At 35.1% G+C, this 14836-nt stretch overlaps 2 protein-coding genes across 3 annotated transcripts; both read left to right on the top strand.

Annotated features, from left to right (window-relative positions):
- Window positions 1-217: 217 nt before the first annotated feature.
- Window positions 218-11964, top strand: LOC108199549 (pre-mRNA-processing protein 40A). Of its 2 annotated transcripts, none has more exons than XM_017367413.2 (29): window positions 218-373; window positions 1748-1794; window positions 2918-2986; window positions 3089-3415; window positions 3504-3689; window positions 3826-3896; window positions 4410-4479; window positions 4781-4833; window positions 4937-4994; window positions 5093-5388; window positions 5473-5542; window positions 5659-5757; window positions 5883-5951; window positions 6031-6108; window positions 6233-6319; window positions 6486-6520; window positions 6630-6735; window positions 7043-7123; window positions 7221-7313; window positions 7426-7479; window positions 7560-7676; window positions 7783-7881; window positions 8363-8410; window positions 8491-8583; window positions 9379-9486; window positions 9598-9650; window positions 10457-10559; window positions 11183-11464; window positions 11554-11964. In XM_017367413.2, exons 2-29 carry the CDS (start codon window positions 1762-1764, stop codon window positions 11686-11688), a joined length of 2973 nt encoding a protein of 990 aa, XP_017222902.1. In that variant the 5' UTR covers window positions 218-373; window positions 1748-1761; the 3' UTR covers window positions 11689-11964. The 2 variants fall into 2 exon arrangements, with proteins under 2 accessions (XP_017222902.1, XP_017222903.1); XM_017367414.2 differs by lacking the exon at window positions 218-373 and adding an exon at window positions 1535-1661 and having other exon boundaries at window positions 11554-11898.
- Window positions 11965-13205: 1241 nt separating this feature from the next.
- Window positions 13206-14560, top strand: LOC108198939 (uncharacterized). Its single transcript, XM_017366713.2, has 2 exons — window positions 13206-13294; window positions 13477-14560. The coding sequence occupies exon 2, from the start codon at window positions 13490-13492 to the stop codon at window positions 14417-14419; it is 930 nt and encodes a 309-aa protein (XP_017222202.1). The 5' UTR covers window positions 13206-13294; window positions 13477-13489; the 3' UTR covers window positions 14420-14560.
- The last annotated feature ends 276 nt before the right edge of the window (window positions 14561-14836 follow it).

The following is a 14836-nucleotide window of genomic DNA, read 5'->3' as shown; positions in this document are numbered from 1 at the left end:
AAATAATATATTTTTCTAAAACACTAACAATAAATTGTATTTCTATAATTTATGATATACATATTCCATAATTTAGAAAATATCACAAACTTAAAACTGATAGCAAATAATTCTAATTTTACTAATTTTTACCTTTTATACTAAGTATGACTAGGTAAGCATATTAAAAATTAATATCTGATATATATTTGTTTTTACCGTGTGGACATAATTCCCTAATATACCAACACAACCTCTGAAGTCTGAACTCAACCCTCCAATAACACAAACCAGCAAAGTAGTGCGTACTTGTGAAGAATCACATACACATCTTTGGCCTATACATACGACACATATATACATATACATATATACTCTCTTTCTCCATCGTATGGTAAGTCATGATCTTTACTTCTCCTCATTCAATTTATAATAATTTAATTATTTATTATGATTTTATCTGCTTGCATTATAATTCTTGTTGATGAATTGTTTAATTGATGCTAAAGGTTTTATCTTTGTGGGCTTTCTTTAAATGTGTTGGTCTTAATTTTGGGTTTATGTCGAAATTCGAAAAATCTTTGGCAAAGAACCCTTTTGGTGTTGATTAGTAATTCTGAGTAGTTTTGTATTTGATTTATCAGAATTTGAGTTTTTGGGCATTAGGAATTTGGATTTATATCTGTGTTTGTGATATTAATTTGTCACGAGACAGTTATGTGGAGACTGGGTTATGATAATTTTGGACTTAGGTTGTGCAAGAAACAATTTGGTGAAATTTAAATATTAAAATTCTATCTAGTGCATAGGAATTGATTTTTTTTTTCAAGATTCTTTTTGTGTGCGGCGGCCGGGGTTTAAAGATTTTATAATTTTACCCATGACTGAATTCTCTTCTGAAATTTGGGGCTAAAAATTTATTCCAAAAGTAAATTGATTTAAGTTTTTTTTTTGTTAGACTAAATCGGGGAATGTGTCGCTATGTGATGACAATTTTATGGGTACATAAGATTTTGATTTTTAATATGAGACGCAAGTAAATGGAAAACATTATTAGCGGGTTAAAAGAATTCTTTTACATTTATCATTCATCTAGTTTTCAACAACTATTGATTGGTTTCATGCATATTAAGGTATGGTTAATATTTTCATATCTGTGAGAAACTTGGTGATTTGATTCGTCGATCTGTGGTACTACTTCTATGCATATATTATATCACAATTTTATGTCAGGTATGAAAGGTAATATTTCGTCTCTAGTGTATTAAAATTGTTTTATTCTTGTTGTACGAGCTTTGGTCTGAGTTCATATGTAAAGCTTTAAACGATATATTCAACTTATTTAAGGCACAGCACTCGGCAGTACCACATGTACTTATTTGCTTGTACTTCAAGTTTACTCGGTTGTGCATTACTTCTTCTTTTTGAGGCTTAATTGACTTCTCTTTTTGTTGTTTATGTGGCTACATTTGATTCTTGATTTACCTGATGTTAAAGAGCTTTTTTTCAGTTTAACAAACACGACGGTCTTTGAATATTGGTTTTAGCTAAATATTATTAGACGTGTGGTATTATCCATTCTTATTAGATGTGTTCTGTTCTCTTGCTTCACTGGTATTCAATTGAGGTTTTGTTTGGCACAATATGTTGAGTTTGGTGTCAAGCTGCTAATAATGCAATAGGTGTGGCTTTTTTATCTTCTTGGTAGTACTTCTAGACACTATGAATGTCTTTCCTCTAATGTGCTCCCTCTTTTTTCTTGTTTCAGATCATCTTAATTTAATGGCCAACAATTCACAGTTTAATGGGATGCAGGTAGTTTTCAAAACTGATCCTTTGATATTTCTAGTTTATGAATTAATGTAAGCTCTGGTTGGGTAACTTATATGCTCATAGTATGAACTATATAGATATTTGTTGCCTACACATGGAAATGTATGATAGTTAGATTGTAAAAGAAGTGTTTCTTGTAGCTGTTTAGGGTCCATAATCTAGTGCTCGGTCTTTGGAGGACCTTTCAGTCCTTCGGATTACCATAGCCGATTCAGTATTGTTTTATTGTGCAGTGTGATCCTGTTATCAAACTATGTGTTGCGTAATTTGTATAAATAAATTACAGTAGAAAAGCTTTTTAAGGTATACACTTAACATTACTTTGTAGTTTGACTGTCGAAACACATAGGAAGTTGTGAGGGTTAGAATCGAGGTCGAGAGAGTTTTTTCCTAGTGGATGAAGTGTTATGCGTTTGTTTCCATGGGAAGCATTTTGTTTCCTGCTGAAAGTTTTGGCTCTCTATATGTTCTCTGTTCTGATAAAACCCTATAGTGGAACATCAAATAATTACTGGTGCGAGTTTTGGAGTAGGTCATGTTGACTGGACCGCCTAACTATTTGTCTTGTATGACTGTACATTTATTTAATTGTTCTTGTTAATGCGTGGAGAGTGGAGACATTGTATCATTTTAATTCGCTAGACAAGGGATCCACATATGCCTTCCTCATCTGCTAAACAATGGGACACGATCTTTACTTTATTTTGTCTTCATAACTTATGTTTATCTTTTTGATGAAAATTTTGTATGACTTACTTGCAAAGACAATGGAAATTATAATTTCTAAACAAATTGGTATTAAATTTTTGCAAATGGTGATGCGCTGATTCTTAAAGTGTATATTTGTGTTAGTATTGCAATAATGTCTCAAAATATTCAGTGTCAATTTTGAATGATTTGATGGTTATAAATATCAAATGATAGTCAAATATGTTTAACAGATTTGAACATTAACTGTCAGGCTATTTTAACTTATTTAGATGGTTTCGATTCTTTCGTAATTATTGATACCCCCTTTAATGTTATTGTCAAGTCCTTCATCTATTATTTCATACAAGATATATTTTTGCTTATTGATATATATTTTTGCTGTTCCTCTGGAAAGTCTCTTCGTCCACATACTGCTCCCCCCCAGGGTCCACCTCAAATTAATCACCCGCCTATGCCTATGCAAGTATGGGTTTCTTTCTATATCTGTATTGTTCTTTTGGACATTATCTTTTCAAACATATAATTTATTTACAGATAATTGATTATGGTTGAATTTGTGTGGTAGTTCCGACCTACTGTTCCACCGCAGCAGCCAGCTCCATATATTCCAGTGCCTTCCCAGCAGTTTCTGCCTGTCGGGGGAACAAATGTTGGAGTTCCTTCTGTGGTACAGCCAGGCCAGTTTCCTCAAGCTATCATGCAGCAGTCAAGACCAGGACAAGGAGGACATATTATGCCACTACCGCTACCACTTCCAATTCCAGCGCCTGATACTCAACCAAACAGGCCTGTTATATCTGTCTCACCACAGCCTCAGCAAAATGGTCAGACTCCTAATGGTTACATGCCTGGGTCAGCGGGTCCGAGAATGCCTATATCCTCTACGTACTCTGTAAGTTCTTTGCTATTTTGCTTCATATTTCATTGATTTCGGTTGTTAAGTATCTGCAGCATTGACTTCATTAAGCTTTCCATTCTAGATACCATCCACAGGCCAGCCACAAATGAACGGACAGGCCACAGGTCAGTACCAGCCGATTCACCAGACCAGCATGCCATGTTATTCGGCAGGGGGGCAACCTTGGTTGGCAGGGAGCCACAACACACAACCTGTAACACCCATGCCTCATTCGGTGGAACAACGCCCACATTCTGCAGAAGTTCCTGTAAGAATTCTACGGTTTTATTCACTACCATAAATGTTTTCACAGTACTGCCTAGTATTGATATTAGGGGGAAGATCTTTTGTCAAATCTTTTCTGTTATCTGCTTATCTGTTACATGTATGCGTTCTCTGTTCAGGCAACTGGAAATCATTGTTCTACTGATAATACACAATCAGATTGGATTGAGCATACTCGTAGAGGAAGAAGGTTAGTGTTCTCGTAATGTTTATTATTTGCTTAACTAATCAATCTGAAACGACTGAACCAAAGCATAGATATTCTCCATTACTTGTCTAGTTTAAATATTTTTAAAAATATTCGGTGAAGTTTGTTTTTTCTTCTTTTTACTTGTTTTCGTAGATGTATTGACTAATGGTATTATGGATATGAGAATGGTGAACATCTGATTTAGTTTTCAATGAAGTGTGTTTTTCTATGAAGTGTTTTTGTCTTCTTTCTACTTGTTTCATAAATGCATTGACTGATGGTATTGTGGATATCAGGATGGTAAACATCTGATTCAGTATAATACATCTATTGTATGGATGATTTCTGTAAGTAAAATTGGGGGGCCTGGTGGCCTCCACATGACGATGTGATGGTCCTGCTTGTGGATGCGTAGAATCTAGATTTGGAGCTTGTTTAAGATATGTTTTATTTTTTTTGGTTTACTCCGATGTGTTTAATATAATTAAGCATTTCTTTATCTACGTCTTTAAGATTTTATTACAACAAGAGGACAAGGGTGTCTACTTGGGAGAAACCATTGGAATTGATGACAGAAACTGAGGTGAGTTATAATCTTCCGTATGTATTTCAATCTCCAGATAACTGTATCATTGTTTGAATTTAATAGTATGTCTATATGTCCTTACAATTGAGTGATATGGTTCATCCTTGACATCTCTTATCAAACAAGTATAACTGTGCATGTACAAATCCCTGCACACAATTTGAATGCCTTTTTTTTACTTGTTGCCTATTTGATTTAATTACTCAACTGTTAGCCAGAAGGCAGATCTGACATTCCTTATCTGCAGAAAATATATCTTCCTTAATTTCTACTTATTTAGTTATATATTACGATACAGAGGGCAGATGCATCAACTGACTGGAGGGAGATTACGAGTCCTAATGGAGTAAAGTGTGTAAAATAGTACATGTTGAGTTTTAAATATTTGGATAGGTGGATATGCTACTATTTAAAATCAGCTCTGATATTAAATCATAGAATTAACCTTTTGCAGGTATTATCACAACAGGGTCACTAAGAAATCAACTTGGACTATACCTGATGAAGTCAAGGTTTTGGCAGTTGCCCTTTATAGTCTTGCGAGCTCATATGAACTCTCCCCCTCCCTCCTATTCTGCTTGAATAAAGTAAATTTCCCCTTGTTTTACAGTTGGCTCGTGATAAGATAGCAAAGGAATCTATGAACGGAACACAAGAATATGATCCTGCTTCAGTCTCTGTTTTAGAAGCGTCTTCCCCTATTACAGATAGCACTCGCGAGGCAGTAACAAGCACAACTCCTGTGGCACCTGTTGTTGCAGTTACCTCATTATCTGCATGCGTAGAATCTGCTACAACGAATGCTATTGGAGTTCAGACACCATTACATGTGGGACCAACACTTGATACTACATTAGGAAGCTCTGAAGTTCCTCTTGCCGTTTCCAATATCGAAACGACCTCAATGTATTATATCTACCAATCATGCTTGCTGTGAATATATTTTTTAAACTGGCTGGTGTTAATATTCATATTCATTTGGATTTTCAGGGGCAACTCAGATGCAATTTCTGCTGGGGCGTTAACTACTGCAAGTGGAATTTCTGTAGGGGCTATAGAGGTATATACATATATCCTGTCTATTAGGTTTATAAGATTTACACTTAGCTGACTAGCAGCAAAGTACCAAATCATAATAGCATAGGCTACCAAATTTATATGGTTTATGTTGTGAAGGAACTGAAGAATGGGACAAGCACTGAGAGTAAGACTAGTATTACTGCATTGGAGGAGAGAACAGTTGATCAGGAACCTGTAGTTTATGAAAATAAATTGGTATATGATTGACCTTATCCTTTTGCTGAAATTAGCTACCCAAGAGATTATTTCTTGTCTAAACTTTAAATGAAAAAAATAAAGAGATTATATGTTAACGAGATCTGTTTGGTTTGTTGTTCTAGGAGGGAAAAAAAGCATTTATAGCACTCTTAGAAACTTCGAATATTGAGTCAGACTCGACTTGGGACCAGGTAATTATTATGTTAATAGTATACGAAAGCTGTAGTACTTAACTAGGCAGGTTGTTGACATCTGTACTTCATATTTTAGGCCATGAAGGTCATTATTAATGACAGTAGATATGCTGCGTTAAAAACACTTGTGGAGCGGAAGCAAGCTTTTAACGAGGTCAGTTTGACATGACAATTTATTGCAACTATTTTTAGTCAGTGGCTCAGTGCATACTCAGATTATTATATTTATTTGTAAATACTTCTTATCTAGTCTTGAGTAACTTTAGACTTTGAATTAGTTCTTGGAGCAAAAGAAGCAGCAAGAAGCAGAAGAGAGGCGTGCTAAACAGAAAAAAGTAGTAGAAGGTTTTAAAAAGATGTTAGAAGTAAGTTGGTTGTGGATTTATTATTTCTTTGTTTAAGTGCCGTGGAAGTTTGCTGGACTTCTCATCAGTTCTTGTGAATTTAATGTAGTTATAATGATCCAGTCTCTTGCAGTATTACTTATATTCTTATTTACGTGTTTTTCCTTATTGCTATTATCTTCTTAAGGAGTCCCAAGAGCTCACATCATCGACAAGATGGAGGTATGTCTCTTACCTTTTGTCATTATACTCTTTTCATCACTGTAGTGGATCCTTGACATATTAGATTTTTGGTTATTTACTAATATTTGATGGATACAATTTCTTATAGCAAAGCGATAACTATTTTTGAAGAAGATGAACGTTTTAAAGCTGTTGAAAGAACCAAAGACCGTGAGAATCTTTATGAGGATTATCTTGTGGAACTGGGTAATAAGGTGAGGCTCTTATTGTCCTGCAATATCTGACAGTTATATTATTTTAAATATTTGTTTTGTTATTAAGCTTATCCGCTTATACGTTCGATTGCCTCCTAGAGGAGGGTATTGAATGCTTGCATTTTGCAGAGTTGCAGTCTTTATGCAGATCTCCTATATACATATATTTATGAATTTGAGTTTTTCATTTAATTATCTGGTTTACTAGGTCTACCTCTATATATAATATGAACAAACGATGTAAAAGGTTTTTATTGTCTTTGTGTAAAAATTTCCAACTGATTGCTCTTGCATTGACATTAAATAGGAACGAGCAAAGGCATTGGAGGAACAGAAGCGTAACAGGATGGAATACATTGAATACTTGAGATCTTGTGAGTTTATAAAGGTATATTATATCGTGGTCCTGAATTACTTTGGAAAGTTCTTTTTTTTTTAAAATATTTTTGTTATAATTTTCTGAATGTGCTCTATGATCTCTTCAGGCAAGCAGCCAGTGGAGAAAAGTGCAGGACCGTCTGGAGGCTGATGAGAGGTGTTCACGACTTGAAAAGATTGATCGTTTAGAAATTTTTCAGGTACAATGGTTCCCCATGGTTTTATTTTAAAAGATAAATTTGAAGGAAAATATGTCTGTCAAATGGTATCCTCGAGCAATATCTCAGTGTAGTTGATTCTTCTAATTTGCAGGAATATTTGCGTGATTTAGAGAAGGAGGAGGAGGAGCAGATAAAATTGCGGATGGTAACATACATCTTTGTTTGAGCCTCATGTTTTCAGATATGATTTAGGATCTTTTTTAATTTTGTTTGTCTCTTACATAGGAAGAAGCAAGAAAAGCTGAACGAAGAAATCGTGATGATTTTCGCAAGTTAATGGAAGATCATATTGCCGCAGGAGTGCTTAGTGTAAATACGCACTGGAGAGACTACTGCATGAAGGTTAGTAATTTGATCCCATAAACCTATTTCTTCTTGAAATATGTCTGAAATGTTTCTCTCTTCGGCTCTACAGAATTTTATATGACTTATGTTATGACCCTTTCAGGTTAAAGAATTACCTGCATATCTAGCTGTCTCGTCAAACACCTCTGGTGCAACACCAAAAGATCTGTTTGAAGATGTTGCCGAGGAATTAGAAAAACAGGTGATTTTCATATTTCTTCTGCAGTGGCTGAATAGAGTTGTGACTAGTCTTTATTTCCGGCCTCTCTCATGGATAATATAAGTTCTGGGGAAAACTATATATTAAACTGATGGTATAACGCTCTGCCTTAACCTTTTGTGTACTCTTTTACGTAATAAATATTCTTGTACCTCACCCAATTGTAGACTTAATAAACATGGAAATGGTTACAATTTTTTTTTTGTAGAGCTTAGAACATTACCTCAAGATTTTGAATTAAATATTTGTACCTGTAATCACAAATCATTGTTCTCTTTTGCAAGGGAGCACTGTAAAAAAATGAAATTGCTATATTATTTAGGTGTTGCTCAGATTTACTACACCTGTAAGCTAGAATTAGAAAAGGGTAACTACATTACTTACATGATGTTTGTAGTATGAAGTTTTATGTTATTTATTTTATATGAACCATTCAGTTCACTTGACATATTTCTCAATGCAGTATCTCGAAGACAAGGCTCGTATAAAAGATGCTGTGAAGTTAGGGAAGGTATAGTCTTAACATTACGGTCTTATCAGAGTTATTACCATAGATCTTTTCTAATAATATTCGACTTTATATGTTTCAAGGTAAACCTCACATCAACATGGACGATTGAGAATTTGAAGGATGCGGTTGCAGAAACGACTGGCTCACATGTGGTGTCAGATGCTAACTGGAAGGTATGTTTTGTACCAAGTCATTGGTTTCGTGGAAGTACATATCCTTTGCCAATAAACACAATCACATTAAAATCTCCCTTCTCTCCCCTTTCACTCACATTGGATGATATATATTGCCAGACTTAAATCTCACATGCACTTTTTGTCCCATAGATGCCTCCTCGAGTCCTCACAAACTTGATGTATTTAGCTTCCAATATATATGTAGGTCATCCTTAAACATGGAATTAGATGAAGTTTTGATGGGTTTAACAATTTGGTAGTTACTGGATCTCTAAAACTTGAATTTAAGAGGTGCAGTAATGAAGCTAAAGAAGTGAGAGATAATATATGTTGGATATTTTTTTTTTGTTCATCATTGACCTAAATGCATTTGTCTTGTCTGATTACCAAAGTGGTCTTATTTGCTTTCAAATTCTAAGTGCCTGCTGGCAACTTTAACTAGTAAAACTTGTTCCCCCCCCCAAAAAAAAAAAAATGTAGAGTATATAATTGTCCTGATTCTCTTTGCCCTATCAAACTATTTTGATTTTGTTGGCTGCGTTTTTCAGCTTGTTTATGATGAATTACAAGAAAGAGATGTTGGATATTCTCTTTTTATTAATCATTGACCTAAATGCATTTGTCTTGTTTGATTACCAAAGTGTTCTTATTTGCTTTCAAATTCTAAATGCTGCAGGCAACTTTAACTAGTAAAACTTGTTCTTTTCTTTTTCCAAAATTGTAGAGTATATAATTGTCCTGATTCTCTTTGCCCTTTCAAACCATAATGATTTTGTTGGCTGCATTTTTAAGCTTGTTTATGATGAATTACAAGAAAGAGCAAGGGAGAGAGAGGAGAAAGAAGCTAAACGGCGCAAACGTCTTGCTGATGATTTTTTTGTATTTCTGTGTAGCTTAAAGGTGCAGTATACTGCTCTCATATTACCTAGCATCTTTGCCTCATTTTAGTATACGTTACTTGATTCACTAAATCGTCTATAACATATTGTTGTGCAAATTGCTTCTTCACAGGAAGTTAATGCATCTTCTAGATGGGAAGACTGCAATTCAGCATTTGAAGATCGGTAAGAGACCTATGCTTGTAAAAGTTTTTGATATTTAATACATAATTTTATTATATATATATGTATAGGGTCGCGCTCAAGAGAGAACTATTCCTTAAAATAGAACTTTCGAACCACTAAGGTTCTGTTGCAGAACCCTGAATTATAATAGAATTTGAGGATCGTTGTGTATGTTCAAAAATAATTTGAAAGTATAATACATAGACACGACATTTTTTGCATGTGCCACACCATGGAAAACCACCTTATACAGAGTCCAACAGAGAACACCTATATGTACTGATAAAATACATTTCTCAATCTCATTATTCATCAAATATTGAATTTATGAAACGAAAAATAAAGTTTCGTCATTTTCCTCTTAAAAATTGTTGAAAGTAATCATAATATCCAAATCGGCTGTACCGTAGAACCATATTCTAAAGTGGTTCTGCAGTAGAACCAAAATTGAAAATCAAAAATTTCGCTTAAGTTGAAAGAATAATTGTTTGGGGCATGTTATGTATGATTAGTATTTTGTATTAGATACAAATTTTATATGTAAGTATGATTAATTATTTTTATTATTTATGAGATTTTAAAGTAGAATCAAATGGTTCTTTACAGGACTCCATATAAGATTGTTCTCTATGGAACAATGGCATATATATTGATTAGATTTTGACTGTTTTTAAAGTTTAAGAAACACTCCACATCTTTCTAGTGGCCTGAAATCCAAATTGGACAACGTCTGCCAGTGTTTGCTAATATGTGTGTCCTTTGTTCCTTATATATTTCTATTATAGAATTGCTTGCTCTCTGTGTAGATTTAAGAGAGAGGAAAGCTTCTTACGGGAAACCTTTGAGAATTACGTATTAGAACTTAAAGAAAAGGCTAGAGAGAAAGAGCGGAAACGGAAGGAGGAAAAGGTATATATATTTCATAATCTTTGCTTGATGTATGTTGTCTATAAAGGATATCTGAATTCTTACAATTGGCTTTTTGGGGGGGGGGGGGGGGGGGGGGGGGGTGTAATAATATGAGATAGATGTCCAATTCATGATAACTTCTTTTTTAGTTTTGTATGATGTTTTCTGTAATAGCTACAAGTTCAGATTACATCTTTATGGAACAATGTTAAATGGTGAAAATTAGCTAGTAACAGCCTAACGCTGTGTTCCCGAGTTTAAGAAAGAAGAGAAAAAAAAAATAGAAAATAGGTTATTTTCTTCTCTCCAAATCTTTCCAGAAGTGGGGAGAAACTTTTTATGACGAATATATAAGAGATTTCTTTCCAAGTATGCAGGTTTCTTTTCCTTTCATTGTCAAAATATCACTCAGGAACACGTCAAGGATTATAAAGTATTCAGTTTCTTTTCTTTTCTGTCATAAAAAAAACTCAGGAACATAACATAAGTCCCAATCTGATGATTTTCATTTATTACAAGATTTTATCGATTTACATATATCAAATTCTTTGTATCCTTTTGGTAATGTAGATTAAGGATAATTATATAGAGTTATGGTGCTTGGGTGTTTTGCGTCTTTGCAGGACAGAAAGGATAAGGATATAAAGGACAGAGAGAAGAGGAAGGCGAAAGAGAGACGGGACAAGGAGAGAGGAAAAGTGAAAGACAGAGATAAGAATGATGGGTCAGACAGTGAAAAAGCTGACAGAGAAGGTTCCCATGGTTTAGAAGAAAATAGAAGGTCAGGAAGAGACAGAAAACATAGAAAGCGGCATTCAAATTCTGCTGATGATTTGAGTTTTGATGAAAAAGATAGAGATCGGTCGAAAAGTTCTTACAGACATAGCAGCAAAAAATCAAAGCAGGTATTGTAATTTGTATAGTGTGTTCATCATCATTACCCCTATGAAATGTACTTAAGAAGTCGAAACATATTTAATCTGTCTTTTTATAGATTGACCAGCATCCAGCAGAATATGATAGCCGGCATAAGAGACACAAGAGAGAACATTACAGTGGTTCTCATTGGAGTGGTGATTACAATGAACAGAGAGAAAGGGAGTATGGAGAGGATGGCGAATTTTGGTAACTATATATCTCTAATATAGTTTTGATCATCATCGTCATCTATTGCTGATCTTCCGCGATGGCTAATATTTATACTTAGCATAGTCTCAGTTTATCTGCACATTTTTTCTTAGCTTGCAAATGTATCTGCTTGTATAATTGAATGATTATTTGTGTTCAAAATCTCAAAGTTTCATAATAACAATCTTGACTAAATATTATTATCTTCTCATGGAATTGTATGTTCTGAATACCAGCAGAAATAATTATTAATACCAATACTATTGTTTAAAATCAAGTTGAGTTGCAATTTCAGGCTGGTGTGCTAGTTTTTCAACTAACAGTTATATAGTTAGTTTTATTCGACTATGTAACTCATTATTTCTTGCAAAATTTGAGTCTTTCCAGAGGAACATATCTGTAAATTATTATTTTAGATTTATTTCTTTGTTTAGACATGACAGACACAATATAATATCTCTTATTTCTTTTACAAAGAAAAGGAATACCTCAGTCTTCTGCGAGGCTCATATGTGAAAAGATGTTCTTGAAGTCCAACTACATGACTTGGGCAGTTGGGCATGAGCAAAGTTTGAGTTTAAACTATGTTTCTTATTTGTCCATGATTAAATCTCCACTCTTAAGCCCAATTTACGTTCCGAATTTCTGTCAATCGTACACAGCTAAGCTCATTACGCTAGGATTCATAATATTCTGATGAGAATTTGACCCTTTCTTTGCTCAATGTTATGGGTGGATTAATAAATAGTGCTTCTTTCAGCATTTCTGGTGCTTCTGGAATTCTTTGAATCAATACTTTAGAGTCGATGGAGACTGGAATTCGTATGCATCATAATGCAATATACATCAGTGCTGAGGTAGTTACAACTCATCTAGAAAATAGAAAAGAAGTTGCCTTTGATTTAGTGGATTAGGTTTAGATCAAATATATACAGTCACCACCCACAGTTCTAAAGAAGATGATGCTGAGACAACCCATCATAATTTTCCTTGTAATTGTTAGCGTAACTACAAGGATTCATATCTTTCCGCTGTATAAGCAAATACAGCAACTGATAGATTGATTTAACAATCACTAAAGACACCGTATTATATTTACCGTCATAATACATGTAGCTACTTATGGTTGACTTAATGTAATTACACACACTAATCACCAAGGGGCATGTCATTATTTAATTATGGGTTAAATTTAAAATAACCATCCAAGTTTGCTGGTTTGTACACGGAAGCTTCTAAACTAAAAAATTCGATAGGCTCACCATTAAGCTATTCAAAAACGAACACAGTCGCTAGAACCATGGGTTTACCGAGGCTGTGTAGCTCAGTTGCGGGTGGCTGAGAAGATTTGAAGCAAGTGTACAGTGTACGCTCAGATTGAAAACAAAGCTCAGTGGTTAGAGTGTACATAAGGTTTGTGATTTAAAGTGAAGCATAGTTGGGATCGAAACTGAATAGCGGATCTGAACATTTTGTTTTACAAAACAAAGAGAGAGCTAAAACAGAGGGAGAGAGCTTGTTAAATGCAATGGAAGAGATGAATGGAAGGATTATTCAACCCTCAATGGTGGTTCGACCTGCAGACCAGACTGATTCTCCTCCATATGGTTAGTTACATCTTCACATCTGCATTTCAATGTTAGTTGTACAGTGTCTAAATAAGTATGCACTTGCGCGTGAACCTAGTATGTTAAGCTTAGTATTTATTCTATGTTTATGTAGTGACAACTTTGAAGATGAATTATTTTCACTTACTGTGCTTTTGTGCCTAATTTTGACTGAAATCTAGGCTTGATGATAATATGCTAAGTGTTAGATTGTATCATGGAGGGATGATGAAGTGGTTTCCACACACTAAATATGTAGGGGGCCAGCTTACTGTGTATGATTTCTGGGTAATAAATGATTTAAGTTATGATGATATACATGAGAAAGTTGATGGACTGGGGTATAGTGGCATGAAAACTATGTATTATAGGGTACCTACAATGCCAATGGATGCTGGTATGAAGCTACTGCAGAATGAGAGTGACTGCCTGAGGATGATTGGGTTTGGAAAAGAGAACAACTTTAGTATTGATATATACGTGGAGCACTACACTGAGTTAGAGATAACTGCTGAGCATTACCACAATGTGCACCCTGAGGAGTTTAATGCAGACACCAATGAATTTCTTGACCTTGAAGAGCTAGATGAAGATTATCATTTCTCGGACAGCGAGTACTCATTTGGTGAGGTTGATGATCAGCTTTTTTCAGAAAATGTGGATTCTGCAGCAGAGTGGGTAGGGAAGCTTCATAATCATCTTGGATTGACCAATTATGATGACATAAGTGAGGACAAATCTGACTCTGAAGCTGGCCTTGTTGATACCTCAGATTCTGACTCTTTGGAGATTTTTTTTGAGGAAATATTTGCCGAGGAGGTTTCAGGGATGATGAAGATTAAGTGGCCTGTCTACAAGGACTGTGATGACCCTCAATGGGAGGTTGTAATGATCTTCAAGGATCACCTTGAATGCAGGGAAGCAATCACCAAACAAAGTTACAAGGAAGGAAGAATGGTGAGATTTGTGTTGTCTGATAGGAAGAGGCTGAGGGCAGCATGCAAGCCACCATGTCCCTGGTTTATGTTTGCCTCGTTGAATTTTGATAAAATATTCCAGCTAAAACAGATGGGTCCAGGTATGTTGCAAACATGTGGACCACTCAACTCATCAAGAAGATGGTAATGCTGCTGATGATGAGGTTGATGACCCTCCAGACTGTATCATTGAAATGGATTTGCCTGAACAGACTCCAACTAGACATGAAAGTGAGGTGGGGAATGCACAGAGTGTTAGTGAGGTTGCTTGGCCTGAGGTGACTGTGTTAGCTGAAATAGAATGGCCAGCTTGGCCAAACAGGATTGATCATGTCACCCCACCATTTGAAACACCAATTGCAAAAGGTGGCAAACATAAGGAGAAACTTGTAGTGAAAGGTGGCAAAGGGATGAAATTCAAAGGAAAGGCATGCAGGGTTGAAGCAGGTAGGAGCTCCACAACTCAGACTCCACCAACTGTTTATCTTGGGCCTAATGTGCATGGACTTCCCAAGCCTATTGATGTGCCTCAAGTGAACACTGTCATAGGGGGGTGTGGAGATTT

The sequence above is a fragment of the Daucus carota genome, chromosome 9 (genome assembly GCF_001625215.2).
Source record: "Daucus carota subsp. sativus chromosome 9, DH1 v3.0, whole genome shotgun sequence".
Lineage (NCBI taxonomy): Eukaryota > Viridiplantae > Streptophyta > Magnoliopsida > Apiales > Apiaceae > Daucus > Daucus carota.
The sequence above is the reverse complement of the archived record's forward strand: the minus strand, read 5'-3'. Positions and strand labels throughout refer to the sequence as shown.